The sequence below is a fragment of the Saccharomyces cerevisiae genome, chromosome I, assembly GCF_000146045.2.
Source record: "Saccharomyces cerevisiae S288C chromosome I, complete sequence".
Classification (NCBI taxonomy): domain Eukaryota; kingdom Fungi; phylum Ascomycota; class Saccharomycetes; order Saccharomycetales; family Saccharomycetaceae; genus Saccharomyces; species Saccharomyces cerevisiae.
In genome coordinates, this window is record NC_001133.9 from 65,698 (window position 1) to 82,358 (window position 16,661).

Here is a 16,661-nt window from a genome sequence, read left to right on the forward strand (position 1 = left end):
AAGATCATTAATGTATGTTAACGTATTTGCTTTGCAAATTTTAATTTATTTGTTGTTAAATGCATTTTTTTTTTGTCGTTTCAGCGAGTTTTCTTGAGGTTGCTACTATCATTAAAATCACAATCCACAGAGGAAGTTGATCTCTTTTTCAGTTGGGTGGGGGCAGAGCATGGGTGAGCAGTGGCCATGGGTCTAACAGGAAATAATCTTTTTGAACGCACAGATAAATTTTGTAATAATTTTCTATTTGACATTAGAGATGGGGTGGTGGGAGTTAGTGGGCTTGGCCAAAAGATGCTTGAATTTTGTGGGATGCTCAGTGACCTTTTAAAAGAATTTTGGGTAGAAGAGAACGAACCTGAATGTGAATGGTGTGATGCAGAGTCTGGGGTCGTCATTGAACTTGAAGTCTTGTAAGGGGAATTGAATGGAGATGGAGAGGATGAAGATGAGGTTGGAGTGAAGGCAAATGGTGGAGAAATGCTATCTTTGGTCAACCTTCTTAAATGAGTGTGATCCGAGAAATAGTCTGTGGCCGCAGATGAAACCGTAGCGCTCTTTGGAGTAGTAGCATTTGAGTAAACACAAGTCAATGAATCGCTGTCAAAGGACTGAGCAAAGATAGTATTGTACATGGTTTCCAATTCTTGTGAACGGTAGAATTCTTCCAGTTTCAATTGAATACAATAGTTTTGTAATGCGTCTAAGAGAGATTTTGCTAAAGATGTCTTATTGCTATTCAAATATTTTGATTTGAAACTGGAGGGGAAAGAATTTTGGTCCATTGCTATATCCAATAAAGTATTAGAGATTTCTGACAATTTAATATCTAGGTCTTGGCAGTTTTCCTCCAAAGCCAGATTGATATTTTCCCAAAGGTTTGAATTATAGTAGTTCAAAGATAATTTGATGAGGTTAATTGCACCCAGCGCAATTAGTGAACGATCATATTTAAATGATAATTCGAGATTGAAGGAAGCTAACTCGCACAACATAATGGCACCCAATTTGATCTCGTTGATGTTCAAAGAGGGGCCTTGAGAAGAGGACGATTTATTAATAGCAGTACCAGCAGCGTTATTTAATAAGGCCAGTTTCTGTTGAATGAAAGCTTCCAAAGGGGCAGAAAGGACAACGCCAGGCGATAACGGGGACGTAGATTGGAACAAGAAGATGTCGATGTAGGAGTCGAATGTTGCCGACTGACAGATGGACCAATCGAGTGATTTGAAAAGATGCATTTCCATAGTCGTGAATTGCTTTATAGAATATTGATTGCAACACAAGTTTTGCAAGACTTTCAAAGTGGCCATTCTATTCTTGGAGTCCCAAAATTTGGACGAAATCCAAAGCGCGGTCAAGGACAAGAGCTGGTAGTTGTAACTCTTGATAATGAACCGCGAGGAATACTTGTCCAAGATAGTGAAAGTAAGGAACAAAGTCGAGGTCGATAGATTGAGTCTTGTGTGACAGTACATGATGAAGTCAAAGATCAAGAAACGCATCTTCGGATTAACTTGTGGCTGAGAGTTGAAGTTAGTCAGGTTGTACAGCGGCCTTTCTGTGTGGGAAAGACGGAAATAGTGGTCCAATTGATCATTATTGTATTCGCTGATCGCTGAGTGATGTGCTTGCAATTCTCTTTTAACGAGATTAGGGTTTTTAGACTTTGCACTAGCAATGGCCCGCCTCTTTTGCAAGAGCAAGGGCAAATTAGGACATGAGGCAGCGCTGACAGAGGCGGCAGTGGCGGTGGAAGTGCCACTAGCGGTAGCATACCTTGCATTAGCGTATCTAATTATGGTATCCTTCAATATGGCCATCGTACAGAAAGCGTATCAAATCAGTGTCTTGAACGAGAGTAAAAGGGAGATGCAATGGAATGTAAGAAATGCTATGGGTCAGAAAAGAAATGCAGAGGAGTTAAACCGAATGAGGAAATGCAATGGATACGTTAAATTGGAGATGTGAGATTGCGACTGGGACTCGGATGGATGCTTGCTTTTGGATGCTAGTACAGAGAAAAAAGAGGGAGAAAAGAAAAGAGAAATAGAAAAAGGTTGGTTTAAGTCGGCAGAGGAGACTACTCGGGCAATTCGTTTCCTAATGGGTATAGTCCTCTTTCCTCAGAAATCCATTTGACTGGCAGACTCAGTAGTAGAAGAAAAAATCAAGAAAGAAATTGTGTGAAAGTATACTACACAAGAAAATGTTTAAGAAGAAGATTAAAAGCTCGAGGAAAGTACAGATATACAAATTATAAATAGGTAGGAGGAAGAAAAAAAAAAGATGAGGGCAAAAACCCAAGGCCAAATATGGAAATGTGGCAGAGGGACACACTAATCCGATAGTAAATTTATGTAACTTGATCATTACAGTGAGAGCAGGCTTGGTAATTTCTTTTTCTTGCCTGATAATTTTTCACTTTTTCTTTTTTTTTTTCTTGAAAGTTCACAATTTAGGGTTTGAGCACAGCGTTTGGTTGCGACACTTCCCCAGAAGGAAAACCGGCCTCTTTGGCTGGGGAGGGAAGAAGGGGGAGGAGAGCTCAGAAAGCCCTATCGCGATATGAGGGACCGATCTGTATCAGCATACTTTCGGTATCATCACGGTCGCAGGATAGAGATAGTGAATGAGTTAGCTGTTTTACAGGCCAAGCGTTCAAACGAGACGAATGGCGACATTTGCCCGTCAAGAAAACCCGCCGAGTTTTTTCCTAAACGGGTAAAACAGCCATGCACCGCAGCACGTCGACGAGGTGATATTTCCAATTTGGGAAATTTCCCAAATCAGTAATGTAGCCTCTACGGGTGTCTCTGTCAGCCCCGTGGTCGCCAGCACAGAATGTATCGTACCCCTGAAGGTAGTTTTTTACCGCCGTGGCACACGATAAAGGTGCACCTTGTGATAATAAGGTGGAAAAATATATATGAAAAAGTGAAATTGATTGTGGCTGCACTAGGACATCATTATTTCTTACTTGGCTATTTACACGTACTTACGCTGGCTGTATATCATTTAAGGGGCGGAGGACGAAGAGGACGGACCCGAGATCATCCGGTCCAAGAAACGGGTCATCCGGTCCTTAGCATTGTCTAGACTATCTAGGGCAGGACGGACATCCACGTGGAAAGTAGGCATTCCGTTTTCGTCGTCGGGCCCTCCGTAGAAATCCAAGACGTATCTAACTTCCTTGAAGGTTGGAGGTTGTTGTTCCGCTTTGCGCTCGCCTCGGAGTACAATCCAGTCGTGCCTGTCGAATGGTAGTTCTTGGCTAAAATGGGACGGAAACAGTAGGCCGCACAGGTGCATCCAGCGAGCACGAGGGCTCAATACGCCCGGTTTCCCCATGAATTTCAGCAACTTAGGCTGCACGTGGCTTTCATCTGTGTGCGGTTTTTCCCATTCGAGCACTTCCTGCCAGCACCCTTCATTTAGAAAGTTGTGGACCTGCACCATGGACTCCACTGCATCTTCGGCGACTTCGCCGCTACCGCCAATCTTGCCCTTTCTAACCATAGCATTGTACATCTGTTGTGGAGAAGGATACTCCCAGAACTCGTTACTGTCTGGACTCTTGGGGATGCTGGAGATGGTCCGATCAACGGGCAAGTCCATCTTTTGGCCAGGCTGTTTGGATGCTGCCAACTCCGGCATATTGTTCAGCGGGTTTATTCTATCGTTATCTCCCTGCATAACGGGGCACTCAGAGGATGGTGGCGACGACGACGACGACTCGTGCATGACTGGGCACCCTGACATGGATGATACTGCTGCCCCACCAATATCTTTGCCCGTAGTTTTTTGATCTGCCCAAAACCAACCCATTTTTTGTAGTTTCTGTTGTATTTGCTCTGCTTTATTCGTGCTACTCGTATGTGTATGCTATCTTATTAGCTGCCTATTTCATTTCTCTTAGTATTCGCATTTAAAGCTGAGAAATTTTTTGATAATCATTTCCCGATGAAAAGAAAAAAGGGAAAAAGTCGATAAAAAGAGGTAAGCGAAAAGAAAAAGAAAAAATAGAAAATTTGGGTGGGGGGGGCGGAAGATCCCACGCCGCGCAAGAGATATTTCAATATTACTACTACATAGTATATGCGGCGCTACCATACGTACAACTTTTTTTTCTTTTTTTTTTTTTTTGCCTTCTAAATTTGTAATTCGGTCACACTTTTGTCGCAGTGTTGCAAACGTCTTGAAAGAATTGTAGGTGTTGTAAACCACAACTTGCTCCCTTGAAAGCGTTGCTGATTATTTCCTTTGAACCTGTTGCATTGTTGTATTGTTGTATTGCTGCTGATGTTTTAGGCACTTAGTATTAGATATTCCTAAGCCTCCCTCACCATAAATTACCTTTATTACTTGCATGACTATTATTAGCAGAGCATGTAGTATGGGACTCAAGACCGATATGATACACACCAAAGACGTAGGCACCGGCGATTAAATCAAAGGCTCCGATAGCCGAAAAGTGAGAAGAAAAAAAAAGGAAAAAAAGGAATTGTCCTAATGAGCGGTGTGGCCGACTTGCCATAATATCAGTTAGGGCTACTATCAATGTTTTATCTACGTTGGAGTAAGATCGTTTATCACTTCCATATTTGGACCAAATGAAAAGTTCAATCGGCCAAGTATTTCATGGATGGAATGACGTTTGGTAAGGAAGTGCTTTTTCTTTTTCCACATATTTTCCCTTTCTCTCGGGGAAATTTTGTTTCTAAACATAAAAAATAAAGCAACAGCAAAAAAGAGGGTCTGTCCAGCGAATAAGAAGAAAACCTCCTTTTCGGCTTTTGAAGATAGGTTGCAGTTGTCTGCGGGCACAAAATGGGCAATTTTTTTAATACTTTTTACGTATGAGACAAGATTTTTTTCGCCAATTATATCGCATGAAGAATAACCAGAGTTTTTCTCCGAACGTTAAGGGAGTTGAAGTAAAAATAAAGAAAGGACCAAATGAGAATGGGTATGCTTGGTCTTAGTCTTCGAATCAAATTCTGCTTCCCTGTTCATGGCAACGTCACCTCAATTATTTGGAAAGGGGGGGTTTTCCGACTTTATTTGAGATGACTTGAGATGTGTGTCAATGCTAGTATTTTGGAGATTAATCTCAGTACAAAACAATATTAAAAAGAGGTGAATTATTTTTCCCCCCTTATTTTTTTTTTGTTAGAATTGATCCAAATGTAAATAAACAATCACAAGGAAAAAAAAAAAAAAAAAAAAAATAGCCGCCATGACCCCGGATCGTCGGTTGTGATACGGTCAGGGTAGCGCCCTGGTCAAACTTCAGAACTAAAAAAATAATAAGGAAGAAAAAAATAGCTAATTTTTCCGGCAGAAAGATTTTCGCTACCCGAAAGTTTTTCCGGCAAGCTAAATGGAAAAAGGAAAGATTATTGAAAGAGAAAGAAAGAAAAAAAAAAAATGTACACCCAGACATCGGGCTTCCACAATTTCGGCTCTATTGTTTTCCATCTCTCGCAACGGCGGGATTCCTCTATGGCGTGTGATGTCTGTATCTGTTACTTAATCCAGAAACTGGCACTTGACCCAACTCTGCCACGTGGGTCGTTTTGCCATCGACAGATTGGGAGATTTTCATAGTAGAATTCAGCATGATAGCTACGTAAATGTGTTCCGCACCGTCACAAAGTGTTTTCTACTGTTCTTTCTTCTTTCGTTCATTCAGTTGAGTTGAGTGAGTGCTTTGTTCAATGGATCTTAGCTAAAATGCATATTTTTTCTCTTGGTAAATGAATGCTTGTGATGTCTTCCAAGTGATTTCCTTTCCTTCCCATATGATGCTAGGTACCTTTAGTGTCTTCCTAAAAAAAAAAAAAGGCTCGCCATCAAAACGATATTCGTTGGCTTTTTTTTCTGAATTATAAATACTCTTTGGTAACTTTTCATTTCCAAGAACCTCTTTTTTCCAGTTATATCATGGTCCCCTTTCAAAGTTATTCTCTACTCTTTTTCATATTCATTCTTTTTCATCCTTTGGTTTTTTATTCTTAACTTGTTTATTATTCTCTCTTGTTTCTATTTACAAGACACCAATCAAAACAAATAAAACATCATCACAATGTCTAGATTAGAAAGATTGACCTCATTAAACGTTGTTGCTGGTTCTGACTTGAGAAGAACCTCCATCATTGGTACCATCGGTCCAAAGACCAACAACCCAGAAACCTTGGTTGCTTTGAGAAAGGCTGGTTTGAACATTGTCCGTATGAACTTCTCTCACGGTTCTTACGAATACCACAAGTCTGTCATTGACAACGCCAGAAAGTCCGAAGAATTGTACCCAGGTAGACCATTGGCCATTGCTTTGGACACCAAGGGTCCAGAAATCAGAACTGGTACCACCACCAACGATGTTGACTACCCAATCCCACCAAACCACGAAATGATCTTCACCACCGATGACAAGTACGCTAAGGCTTGTGACGACAAGATCATGTACGTTGACTACAAGAACATCACCAAGGTCATCTCCGCTGGTAGAATCATCTACGTTGATGATGGTGTTTTGTCTTTCCAAGTTTTGGAAGTCGTTGACGACAAGACTTTGAAGGTCAAGGCTTTGAACGCCGGTAAGATCTGTTCCCACAAGGGTGTCAACTTACCAGGTACCGATGTCGATTTGCCAGCTTTGTCTGAAAAGGACAAGGAAGATTTGAGATTCGGTGTCAAGAACGGTGTCCACATGGTCTTCGCTTCTTTCATCAGAACCGCCAACGATGTTTTGACCATCAGAGAAGTCTTGGGTGAACAAGGTAAGGACGTCAAGATCATTGTCAAGATTGAAAACCAACAAGGTGTTAACAACTTCGACGAAATCTTGAAGGTCACTGACGGTGTTATGGTTGCCAGAGGTGACTTGGGTATTGAAATCCCAGCCCCAGAAGTCTTGGCTGTCCAAAAGAAATTGATTGCTAAGTCTAACTTGGCTGGTAAGCCAGTTATCTGTGCTACCCAAATGTTGGAATCCATGACTTACAACCCAAGACCAACCAGAGCTGAAGTTTCCGATGTCGGTAACGCTATCTTGGATGGTGCTGACTGTGTTATGTTGTCTGGTGAAACCGCCAAGGGTAACTACCCAATCAACGCCGTTACCACTATGGCTGAAACCGCTGTCATTGCTGAACAAGCTATCGCTTACTTGCCAAACTACGATGACATGAGAAACTGTACTCCAAAGCCAACCTCCACCACCGAAACCGTCGCTGCCTCCGCTGTCGCTGCTGTTTTCGAACAAAAGGCCAAGGCTATCATTGTCTTGTCCACTTCCGGTACCACCCCAAGATTGGTTTCCAAGTACAGACCAAACTGTCCAATCATCTTGGTTACCAGATGCCCAAGAGCTGCTAGATTCTCTCACTTGTACAGAGGTGTCTTCCCATTCGTTTTCGAAAAGGAACCTGTCTCTGACTGGACTGATGATGTTGAAGCCCGTATCAACTTCGGTATTGAAAAGGCTAAGGAATTCGGTATCTTGAAGAAGGGTGACACTTACGTTTCCATCCAAGGTTTCAAGGCCGGTGCTGGTCACTCCAACACTTTGCAAGTCTCTACCGTTTAAAAAAAGAATCATGATTGAATGAAGATATTATTTTTTTGAATTATATTTTTTAAATTTTATATAAAGACATGGTTTTTCTTTTCAACTCAAATAAAGATTTATAAGTTACTTAAATAACATACATTTTATAAGGTATTCTATAAAAAGAGTATTATGTTATTGTTAACCTTTTTGTCTCCAATTGTCGTCATAACGATGAGGTGTTGCATTTTTGGAAACGAGATTGACATAGAGTCAAAATTTGCTAAATTTGATCCCTCCCATCGCAAGATAATCTTCCCTCAAGGTTATCATGATTATCAGGATGGCGAAAGGATACGCTAAAAATTCAATAAAAAATTCAATATAATTTTCGTTTCCCAAGAACTAACTTGGAAGGTTATACATGGGTACATAAATGCAGATGCCAGTGAACTATGTTCAGCTTCTGGCCTTCGTTTGGTGGTTTAATCTATTTTTTATAAAAAATGACGCGGGCAGATTCAATTAGTGTCCTAAATTTATTCGCGTTTCAAGATTTCAAAGGATTGATCCTCTTATCAGAAACGATAAGTGCTACTCCGTCCTATTCTTCTAGCCATCTAGTACGTATTCTTTTCATAACATAATCCCTTATTTACAGAATGTGTTTCGAAGAAAAATTAATTAGATGGGAAGAAAACTGAAGTGGCTTATATAATCAGTGACATAGTGCCAATAATTACGCAAAAAGCAAAGGAAATAACACTGCTATGGATATGGAAATCGAAGATTCAAGCCCCATAGATGACCTGAAGTTACAAAAACTGGATACCAATGTTTATTTTGGACCCTGTGAGATATTGACACAACCTATTCTTTTGCAATATGAAAATATTAAGTTCATCATTGGTGTCAATCTAAGTACTGAAAAGATAGCGTCGTTTTATACCCAGTATTTCAGGAACTCTAATTCGGTAGTCGTGAATCTTTGCTCACCAACTACAGCAGCAGTAGCAACAAAGAAGGCCGCAATTGATTTGTATATACGAAACAATACAATACTACTACAGAAATTCGTTGGACAGTACTTGCAGATGGGCAAAAAGATAAAAACATCTTTAACACAGGCACAAACCGATACAATCCAATCACTGCCCCAGTTTTGTAATTCGAATGTCCTCAGTGGTGAGCCCTTGGTACAGTACCAGGCATTCAACGATCTGTTGGCACTCTTTAAGTCATTTAGTCATTTTGGAAATATCTTGGTTATATCATCACATTCCTATGATTGCGCACTTCTCAAATTTCTTATTTCCAGGGTGATGACCTACTATCCACTAGTGACCATCCAGGATTCTTTGCAATATATGAAAGCAACCCTGAACATATCCATCAGTACATCCGATGAGTTCGATATTCTGAATGATAAAGAACTGTGGGAGTTTGGCCAAACCCAGGAAATTCTAAAACGTAGGCAGACGAGCTCAGTCAAGAGGAGATGTGTCAATTTACCAGAAAACTCTACGATCGATAACAGAATGCTTATGGGTACCACAAAGCGAGGTCGCTTTTGAAGAGCCCTCGGTAGCATAACATTTTTAATTATTACGACTGTTTTTTTTATTCATTATGTAGAGATAATTAAATGTTATAGATGCTCTATACTCAAACGGTGGAAGAAAAACAGCGAAAAAAAATAACCGATACCCCCTTTTCGAATACAAATGCTTGTATATTCAATTATGAATTATTTTTTTTTTTTTTCATTTCTTATATTATTTTTTGTTCGAGAATCACTTTTTCAAGATGGTAACAACATCTTCGTCTTCCAAAATGTGACTCAACCCCACGTATTGAGGTTGATGTTTGACACTGCTACCGTAAACCAGAGCATTTCTAAAGTCGTCCACTAAAGATTTATGAATTTGGTTACAAAAATCCTTGACACTGCAACGGTCTGATCTTAGCACCACAGGGTCGGTAAAATCTGGTATTTGGCCCTTTGGTTTAGTGTAAATACGGACTAGATTTAGTCTATCCCACATGACTTGCAACAGCTCGTCCAAGTTCCAATCTTGACCAGACGAAATAGGCACGGCATTAGGAATTCGGTAAAGTAATTCCAATTCCTCTATTGACAGAGAATCAATCTTGTTTAACACATAGATGGCAGGCATGTATCTTCTTGACGAAGCTTCCAAAACATCAATCAAATCATCCACAGTGGCATCACACCTGAAGGCAATCTCAGCGCTATTTATTCTGTACTCGCTCATAACGGCTCTGATTTCGTCATTCCCCAGATGGGTCAATGGGACTGTGTTTGTGATGGAAATACCACCTTTCTCTTTTTTTTTGATCAAGATATCTGGCGGAGTTTTATTCAGACGAATCCCCACACCTTCCAGTTCCTTCTCAATGATTTGCTTATGATGCAAGGGTTTGTTCACATCTAGGATGATAAATAACAGGTTACAGGTTCTTGCCACGGCAATAACTTGCTTACCTCTACCTCTACCATCCTTAGCACCATCGATAATACCAGGTAAATCCAACATTTGGATCTTGGCACCTTTATAACGAATGACACCGGGGACGGTAACCAGGGTGGTAAACTCGTACTCAGCTGCTTCAGACTCAGTACCAGTCAACTTGGACAGTAATGTAGATTTCCCCACCGACGGGAACCCGACAAACCCCACACTGGCCACACCAGTTCTAGCCACATCAAAACCAATACCAGCACCACCACCGCTGCCGGATGAAGCACTGGTCAACAATTCTCTTCTCAGTTTGGCCAGCTTGGCCTTCAGTTGACCCAAATGGAAAGATGTGGCCTTGTTCTTTTGGGTACGGGCCATTTCATCTTCGATAGCTTTGATTTTTTCAACTGTAGTAGACATTTTGCTCAATCAACAACTCTACGCTTGCACCTACTGCATCTAGCTTCAAACACTTCCTATCATTGCGCCCTCATCACACCGTAATATCCCATCTTAAAAGTGGAAAACTCTTATAGCTCATCGATGAAAAAAACGGGCCCTCGTCGCTTGTGATGTGAAAAAATTTTTCAAGCTTTAAGCCCATTGAAAGCAAGAGATCTTGCACTAGAATAAGTGGCAAAGGTGAACTTTGAGGGGATAAGAAGGGCAATCAGGAACATCAGATAAGTGAAAGATGGCGAAAAAGAGTAAAAAGAACCAACAGAACTACTGGGATGAGGAATTCGAAGAAGACGCCGCCCAGAACGAAGAAATCAGTGCCACGCCAACTCCAAATCCAGAAAGCAGCGCAGGTGCAGATGACACTTCCAGAGAAGCAAGTGCAAGTGCTGAAGGTGCTGAGGCCATTGAAGGCGACTTCATGTCTACTTTGAAGCAATCGAAGAAGAAGCAAGAAAAGAAGGTTATTGAAGAGAAGAAGGATGGTAAGCCTATACTAAAGTCCAAGAAGGAAAAGGAGAAGGAAAAAAAGGAAAAGGAGAAGCAGAAGAAGAAAGAACAAGCTGCCAGGAAGAAGGCCCAACAGCAAGCTCAAAAGGAGAAGAACAAGGAGTTGAACAAGCAAAATGTTGAAAAAGCTGCTGCTGAGAAGGCTGCTGCTGAGAAATCCCAAAAATCTAAAGGTGAAAGTGATAAACCAAGTGCTAGTGCTAAGAAGCCAGCCAAGAAAGTACCTGCCGGTTTGGCTGCTTTGAGACGTCAATTAGAATTGAAGAAACAACTTGAAGAACAAGAAAAGTTGGAAAGAGAGGAAGAAGAAAGATTGGAGAAAGAAGAGGAGGAAAGATTGGCCAACGAAGAAAAAATGAAGGAAGAAGCTAAAGCAGCTAAAAAGGAAAAGGAGAAGGCAAAGCGTGAAAAACGAAAGGCTGAAGGTAAGCTATTGACCAGAAAGCAAAAAGAAGAAAAGAAATTATTGGAAAGAAGACGTGCCGCTTTATTGTCTTCCGGTAACGTCAAAGTTGCCGGTCTGGCCAAGAAGGATGGAGAAGAAAACAAACCAAAGAAGGTTGTTTACAGCAAGAAGAAGAAGAGAACAACCCAGGAAAACGCCTCCGAAGCCATTAAATCTGACTCTAAGAAAGACTCGGAAGTTGTACCTGATGACGAACTCAAAGAATCCGAAGATGTTTTGATTGATGATTGGGAAAATTTGGCTCTTGGTGATGATGACGAGGAGGGAACCAACGAAGAAACGCAAGAATCCACCGCAAGCCATGAAAATGAAGACCAAAATCAAGGCGAAGAAGAAGAAGAAGGAGAAGAAGAAGAAGAAGAAGAAGAAGAAAGAGCACATGTGCATGAAGTTGCCAAAAGCACACCAGCAGCTACACCAGCAGCTACTCCAACTCCATCCAGCGCTTCTCCAAACAAAAAAGATCTTCGTTCCCCAATTTGTTGTATTTTGGGTCATGTCGATACCGGTAAGACTAAATTGTTAGACAAAATCAGACAAACCAACGTTCAAGGTGGTGAAGCTGGTGGCATCACCCAACAGATTGGTGCCACTTATTTCCCCATCGACGCTATTAAGGCAAAAACTAAAGTTATGGCTGAATATGAAAAACAAACTTTTGATGTCCCAGGTCTTTTGGTTATTGATACCCCAGGTCACGAATCCTTCTCTAACTTACGTTCAAGAGGTTCTTCATTGTGTAACATCGCAATTTTGGTTATTGACATTATGCATGGTTTGGAACAACAGACTATTGAATCTATCAAACTGTTAAGAGATAGAAAGGCTCCATTTGTCGTTGCCCTAAACAAAATTGATAGATTATATGACTGGAAAGCCATTCCAAACAATTCATTCAGAGACTCCTTTGCAAAGCAATCAAGAGCTGTTCAAGAGGAATTTCAATCTAGGTATTCTAAGATTCAATTGGAATTAGCTGAACAAGGTTTGAATTCGGAATTGTATTTCCAAAACAAAAATATGTCTAAGTATGTCTCCATTGTCCCAACATCTGCCGTCACCGGTGAGGGTGTTCCAGATTTATTGTGGTTGCTATTAGAATTGACCCAAAAGAGGATGTCCAAACAATTGATGTACTTGTCTCACGTGGAAGCAACCATTTTGGAAGTGAAAGTCGTAGAAGGTTTTGGTACCACAATTGATGTTATCTTGTCCAACGGTTACTTGAGAGAAGGTGACCGTATTGTACTGTGTGGTATGAATGGTCCAATTGTAACGAATATCAGAGCATTACTAACACCACAACCATTACGTGAACTACGTTTGAAATCTGAATATGTCCACCACAAAGAAGTCAAGGCTGCTTTAGGTGTCAAGATTGCCGCTAATGATTTAGAAAAAGCCGTTTCTGGTTCTAGGCTGCTAGTTGTCGGTCCTGAAGATGACGAAGATGAATTGATGGACGACGTTATGGATGATTTGACTGGTTTGTTGGACTCCGTTGACACAACTGGTAAAGGTGTTGTGGTCCAAGCATCCACCTTGGGTTCTTTGGAAGCTTTGTTGGATTTCTTGAAAGACATGAAAATCCCTGTGATGTCTATCGGGTTAGGTCCAGTGTACAAGCGTGATGTTATGAAAGCCTCCACTATGTTGGAAAAGGCTCCAGAGTATGCCGTGATGTTATGTTTTGATGTTAAAGTGGATAAGGAAGCTGAACAATACGCTGAACAAGAAGGAATTAAGATCTTTAATGCAGACGTCATCTATCATTTATTTGATTCATTTACAGCATACCAAGAAAAGTTATTGGAAGAACGTCGTAAAGATTTCCTAGATTACGCTATTTTCCCATGTGTCTTACAAACCTTACAAATTATTAACAAACGTGGTCCAATGATTATTGGTGTAGACGTTCTGGAAGGTACTCTACGTGTGGGAACTCCTATTTGCGCTGTGAAAACCGACCCTACTACAAAGGAAAGACAAACTTTGATATTAGGTAAAGTCATCTCTTTAGAAATCAACCATCAACCTGTCCAAGAAGTAAAGAAGGGCCAAACCGCTGCTGGTGTTGCCGTCCGTCTAGAAGATCCCTCCGGTCAACAACCTATCTGGGGTCGTCATGTTGACGAGAATGATACATTATACTCCTTGGTTTCAAGAAGATCTATTGACACTTTGAAGGATAAAGCTTTTAGGGACCAAGTTGCTAGATCCGATTGGCTGCTATTGAAGAAGCTGAAGGTCGTTTTCGGCATCGAATGAGCATGGCATACGCTGACTTGTCAACCCAATCACATTCTACAAAATTTAATGAATTAAATAGGTAATTGTATATAAAAATGTGAACCTTTGTGTATTAGTTTCAATTCTATCTTACTTTTCATTGCCATTTTACTTCTTTCACCTTGCTGTCTTTCAACCTTGGAAATTTTTATAGTACGCGTAAACAAAAAAGGTAAATAAGAGGCATTGAATATAAGTTGGCATTTATTAGGAAGTTGAGTAATAACACGTTGAAACTGGGTTAAGACGATCAAAACAACCATGTCTGCTCCCACTATGAGATCCACCTCAATATTGACAGAGCATTTGGGATATCCGCCCATCTCGCTTGTTGATGATATCATTAATGCTGTAAATGAAATTATGTACAAGTGCACTGCTGCCATGGAAAAATATCTGCTATCCAAGAGCAAAATCGGCGAGGAAGATTATGGAGAAGAGATCAAAAGTGGAGTTGCTAAGTTGGAATCACTTTTGGAAAACTCCGTGGATAAGAATTTTGACAAACTAGAACTATATGTTTTGAGGAACGTCCTTCGAATCCCTGAAGAGTATTTGGACGCCAATGTTTTTAGATTGGAGAACCAAAAGGATCTGGTCATTGTAGATGAGAATGAGTTGAAGAAAAGTGAGGAGAAACTTCGAGAGAAAGTGAACGACGTGGAGTTAGCGTTCAAAAAGAATGAAATGCTATTGAAAAGAGTTACAAAAGTGAAAAGACTGTTGTTTACGATAAGAGGATTCAAACAAAAGCTAAACGAGTTACTGAAATGCAAAGACGATGTACAATTGCAGAAAATTTTGGAGTCGTTAAAACCTATAGATGACACAATGACTCTACTGACTGATTCATTACGTAAACTATATGTTGATAGTGAAAGTACCAGTTCAACAGAGGAGGTAGAGGCACTACTGCAGAGATTGAAGACCAACGGGAAGCAAAATAATAAGGATTTCAGAACACGATATATCGATATAAGGACGAATAATGTCCTACGAAAATTGGGGCTACTAGGTGATAAAGAGGACGAAAAACAGTCTGCCAAGCCGGATGCGAGGACGCAAGCAGGGGATATAGTTAGTATAGATATTGAAGAGCCTCAATTGGATTTACTTGATGATGTGTTATAATATAAAGTGGGAAAAAGTATGTGCTATGATATGATGTATGTATTCACGAATGTATTATGTAGAAAAATGCTAAAAAATTGGATAAAAGAAAACCATGTTTAAAATGCATACCACCATGTGTATTATAAGTACTTCGTAAAATTCGAATCCTGTAGCCAGCCAACCTTCTCGAAAGCTTGGAATAGTCTTGATGCTTTATTAACGTCGATCCTACAGGCTTTTTGGGCGTCGGTCCTTCTAAACGGCAACCCTTTCTTTAGTCTATAAACTTTTTCCAAAAATAACCTTCTCTTAGAATCCAGATACAAATCACAAGGTAACCTTAGAGTTTGAGCGAGAACTAGTTCAGCAGGGTGTAGCTCGTTCCTCAGCGGGTCTGTGGACAGGTCCATTGGAGACCCCTTCCACTCGATCTTGAGTGACTTGTTACTGTCTGTAGGAAGCGTAGATAAGGGCGGAGAGTAATCTGGTAATTTTTTCCATGAGACGTTTGGTATATATTGAGGAGCATCATGAATCGCCTCAATGGATGCAATGTTAGTGTGAGGAGTGGATGCAGAGGGTGAGAACTTCTTGGCGCGATGTGGACTGGTAGTCATCGTTCTTCTTTGTGGTGAGTATACCTTGCGTTTCCGTGGTATCCATTCAGTGTCGGATTCAAACTTTCCTAGATTGTTATTGTAGAGAGCCTGTTTCCTCATATTATATCTTGCTTGTCTATTCAAATTCGGAGATGCTAACGGGGAAGGTAATCTAGAAGAAGAGGAAGGCAGAGGAGGAGGAGTCATATCATCATTGTATTTGGAATATTTATGTCTAGCATTATAGGCCAGATTGTTGTACCGGTTGATAATGTTCTTAGAATATGGTTGGGCCAAATTGCTGAAAATTTTGTATTGAGACAGAAACCCGTAGGTGGCGTAGCGGTACCTTTTTCTTGATAACCCATTGGGCCATACAGGCTTCACGAACAGCACATTCTCTACAGCGCCTTTAGGCGTAGATCCCACTAGCACTGAAGAGGCCATGCGGGGTGAGCCATTGTGGCTAATTTTCGACTCCAGCTTGGGCGACAAAGGTGGCGATGGTATTATATGTTCATCAACCAAGGAGTCAATGCTGCCAGAAAAGCATCCATTGCCATTATTTTGTGAGTTCTGGTTAATTCTTACGTCGTACGAGCGCCCATAGGGTGAATTATTGCTATAATCACTCATGTTTAAACCGTTTTTATTACTATCGTTATTGTTGTTACTTGCTTTCAAATTCTGATTCAGACGTCTGAAAATGGACTGCGAATCATCCTTACCAATGTAATTCATATTTAATTGAGACTTTTCAGATTCAGGAGAATATAATCCCATGTTTCCCCTATAAATGTTACGATGCGCGAATATCCTGTTTATCGATGCCCAGTGTATGAGCCATAACGGGGATGTTATGAACCATGTGGCTACTTTTATAAGCGGTTCTCTTAGGAAGAAGGGGGTTCTTGATAGACCCCTGCACCTCATCTAGCGGAGGTGCACGGATGTACCAACAGTTTTAGTGAACATTATTCACTAAAGAAGCATTGGGCATACTCAGAGCCAATGGCAAGCTCGTTTACCAGTTCAAATATGTCGTTTCATTATCTGTATGACTGTCGTAACTTTGAATCGATCTAATGTGTTGACCCTGTCTCAGGCTCACCCATGGCGGCGCCTGCACCTGTGGGTGAAGGAAGAAAGACGATGTTTGTGAGGGAACTGAATTGGGTTGAAGTTCATAT

General features: G+C 40.7%; 9 protein-coding genes across 9 annotated transcripts, besides 2 other annotated features; 4 read left to right on the plus strand and 5 right to left on the minus strand.

Moving 5' to 3' along the window:
* Positions 1-80: 80 nt before the first annotated feature.
* Positions 81-1,823, minus strand: CLN3 (cyclin CLN3; the record flags this gene model as incomplete). Its single annotated transcript, NM_001178185.1, has 1 exon — positions 81-1,823. The coding sequence occupies one exon, from the start codon at positions 1,821-1,823 to the stop codon at positions 81-83; it is 1,743 nt and encodes a 580-aa protein (NP_009360.1).
* Positions 1,824-2,127: 304 nt separating this feature from the next.
* Positions 2,128-2,139: a regulatory region (Upstream open reading frame (uORF) in 5' untranslated region of CLN3 gene, regulate translation).
* An 879-nt stretch (positions 2,140-3,018) lies between these two features.
* Positions 3,019-3,828, minus strand: CYC3 (holocytochrome c synthase CYC3; the record flags this gene model as incomplete). Its single annotated transcript, NM_001178184.1, has 1 exon — positions 3,019-3,828. One exon carries the CDS (start codon positions 3,826-3,828, stop codon positions 3,019-3,021), a length of 810 nt encoding a protein of 269 aa, NP_009361.1.
* A 774-nt stretch (positions 3,829-4,602) lies between these two features.
* Positions 4,603-4,772: an origin of replication (ARS106; Autonomously Replicating Sequence).
* Positions 4,773-6,088: 1,316 nt separating this feature from the next.
* Positions 6,089-7,591, plus strand: CDC19 (pyruvate kinase CDC19; the record flags this gene model as incomplete). The annotated part of the gene is made up of 1 exon (NM_001178183.1): positions 6,089-7,591. One exon carries the CDS (start codon positions 6,089-6,091, stop codon positions 7,589-7,591), a length of 1,503 nt encoding a protein of 500 aa, NP_009362.1.
* A 137-nt stretch (positions 7,592-7,728) lies between these two features.
* Positions 7,729-7,821, minus strand: YAL037C-A (uncharacterized protein; the record flags this gene model as incomplete). Its single annotated transcript, NM_001184629.1, has 1 exon — positions 7,729-7,821. One exon carries the CDS (start codon positions 7,819-7,821, stop codon positions 7,729-7,731), a length of 93 nt encoding a protein of 30 aa, NP_878040.1.
* A 501-nt stretch (positions 7,822-8,322) lies between these two features.
* On the plus strand, positions 8,323-9,126 carry YAL037W (uncharacterized protein; the record flags this gene model as incomplete). The annotated part of the gene is made up of 1 exon (NM_001178182.1): positions 8,323-9,126. One exon carries the CDS (start codon positions 8,323-8,325, stop codon positions 9,124-9,126), a length of 804 nt encoding a protein of 267 aa, NP_009363.1.
* Positions 9,127-9,345: 219 nt separating this feature from the next.
* RBG1 (GTP-binding protein RBG1) lies at positions 9,346-10,455 on the minus strand (the record flags this gene model as incomplete). The annotated part of the gene is made up of 1 exon (NM_001178181.1): positions 9,346-10,455. The coding sequence occupies one exon, from the start codon at positions 10,453-10,455 to the stop codon at positions 9,346-9,348; it is 1,110 nt and encodes a 369-aa protein (NP_009364.1).
* Positions 10,456-10,729: 274 nt separating this feature from the next.
* FUN12 (translation initiation factor eIF5B) lies at positions 10,730-13,738 on the plus strand (the record flags this gene model as incomplete). The annotated part of the gene is made up of 1 exon (NM_001178180.1): positions 10,730-13,738. The coding sequence occupies one exon, from the start codon at positions 10,730-10,732 to the stop codon at positions 13,736-13,738; it is 3,009 nt and encodes a 1,002-aa protein (NP_009365.1).
* Positions 13,739-14,020: 282 nt separating this feature from the next.
* Positions 14,021-14,890, plus strand: MTW1 (MIND complex subunit MTW1; the record flags this gene model as incomplete). The annotated part of the gene is made up of 1 exon (NM_001178179.1): positions 14,021-14,890. One exon carries the CDS (start codon positions 14,021-14,023, stop codon positions 14,888-14,890), a length of 870 nt encoding a protein of 289 aa, NP_009367.1.
* Positions 14,891-15,012: 122 nt separating this feature from the next.
* On the minus strand, positions 15,013-16,254 carry FUN19 (Fun19p; the record flags this gene model as incomplete). Its single annotated transcript, NM_001180035.1, has 1 exon — positions 15,013-16,254. One exon carries the CDS (start codon positions 16,252-16,254, stop codon positions 15,013-15,015), a length of 1,242 nt encoding a protein of 413 aa, NP_009368.2.
* Positions 16,255-16,661: the final 407 nt, after the last annotated feature.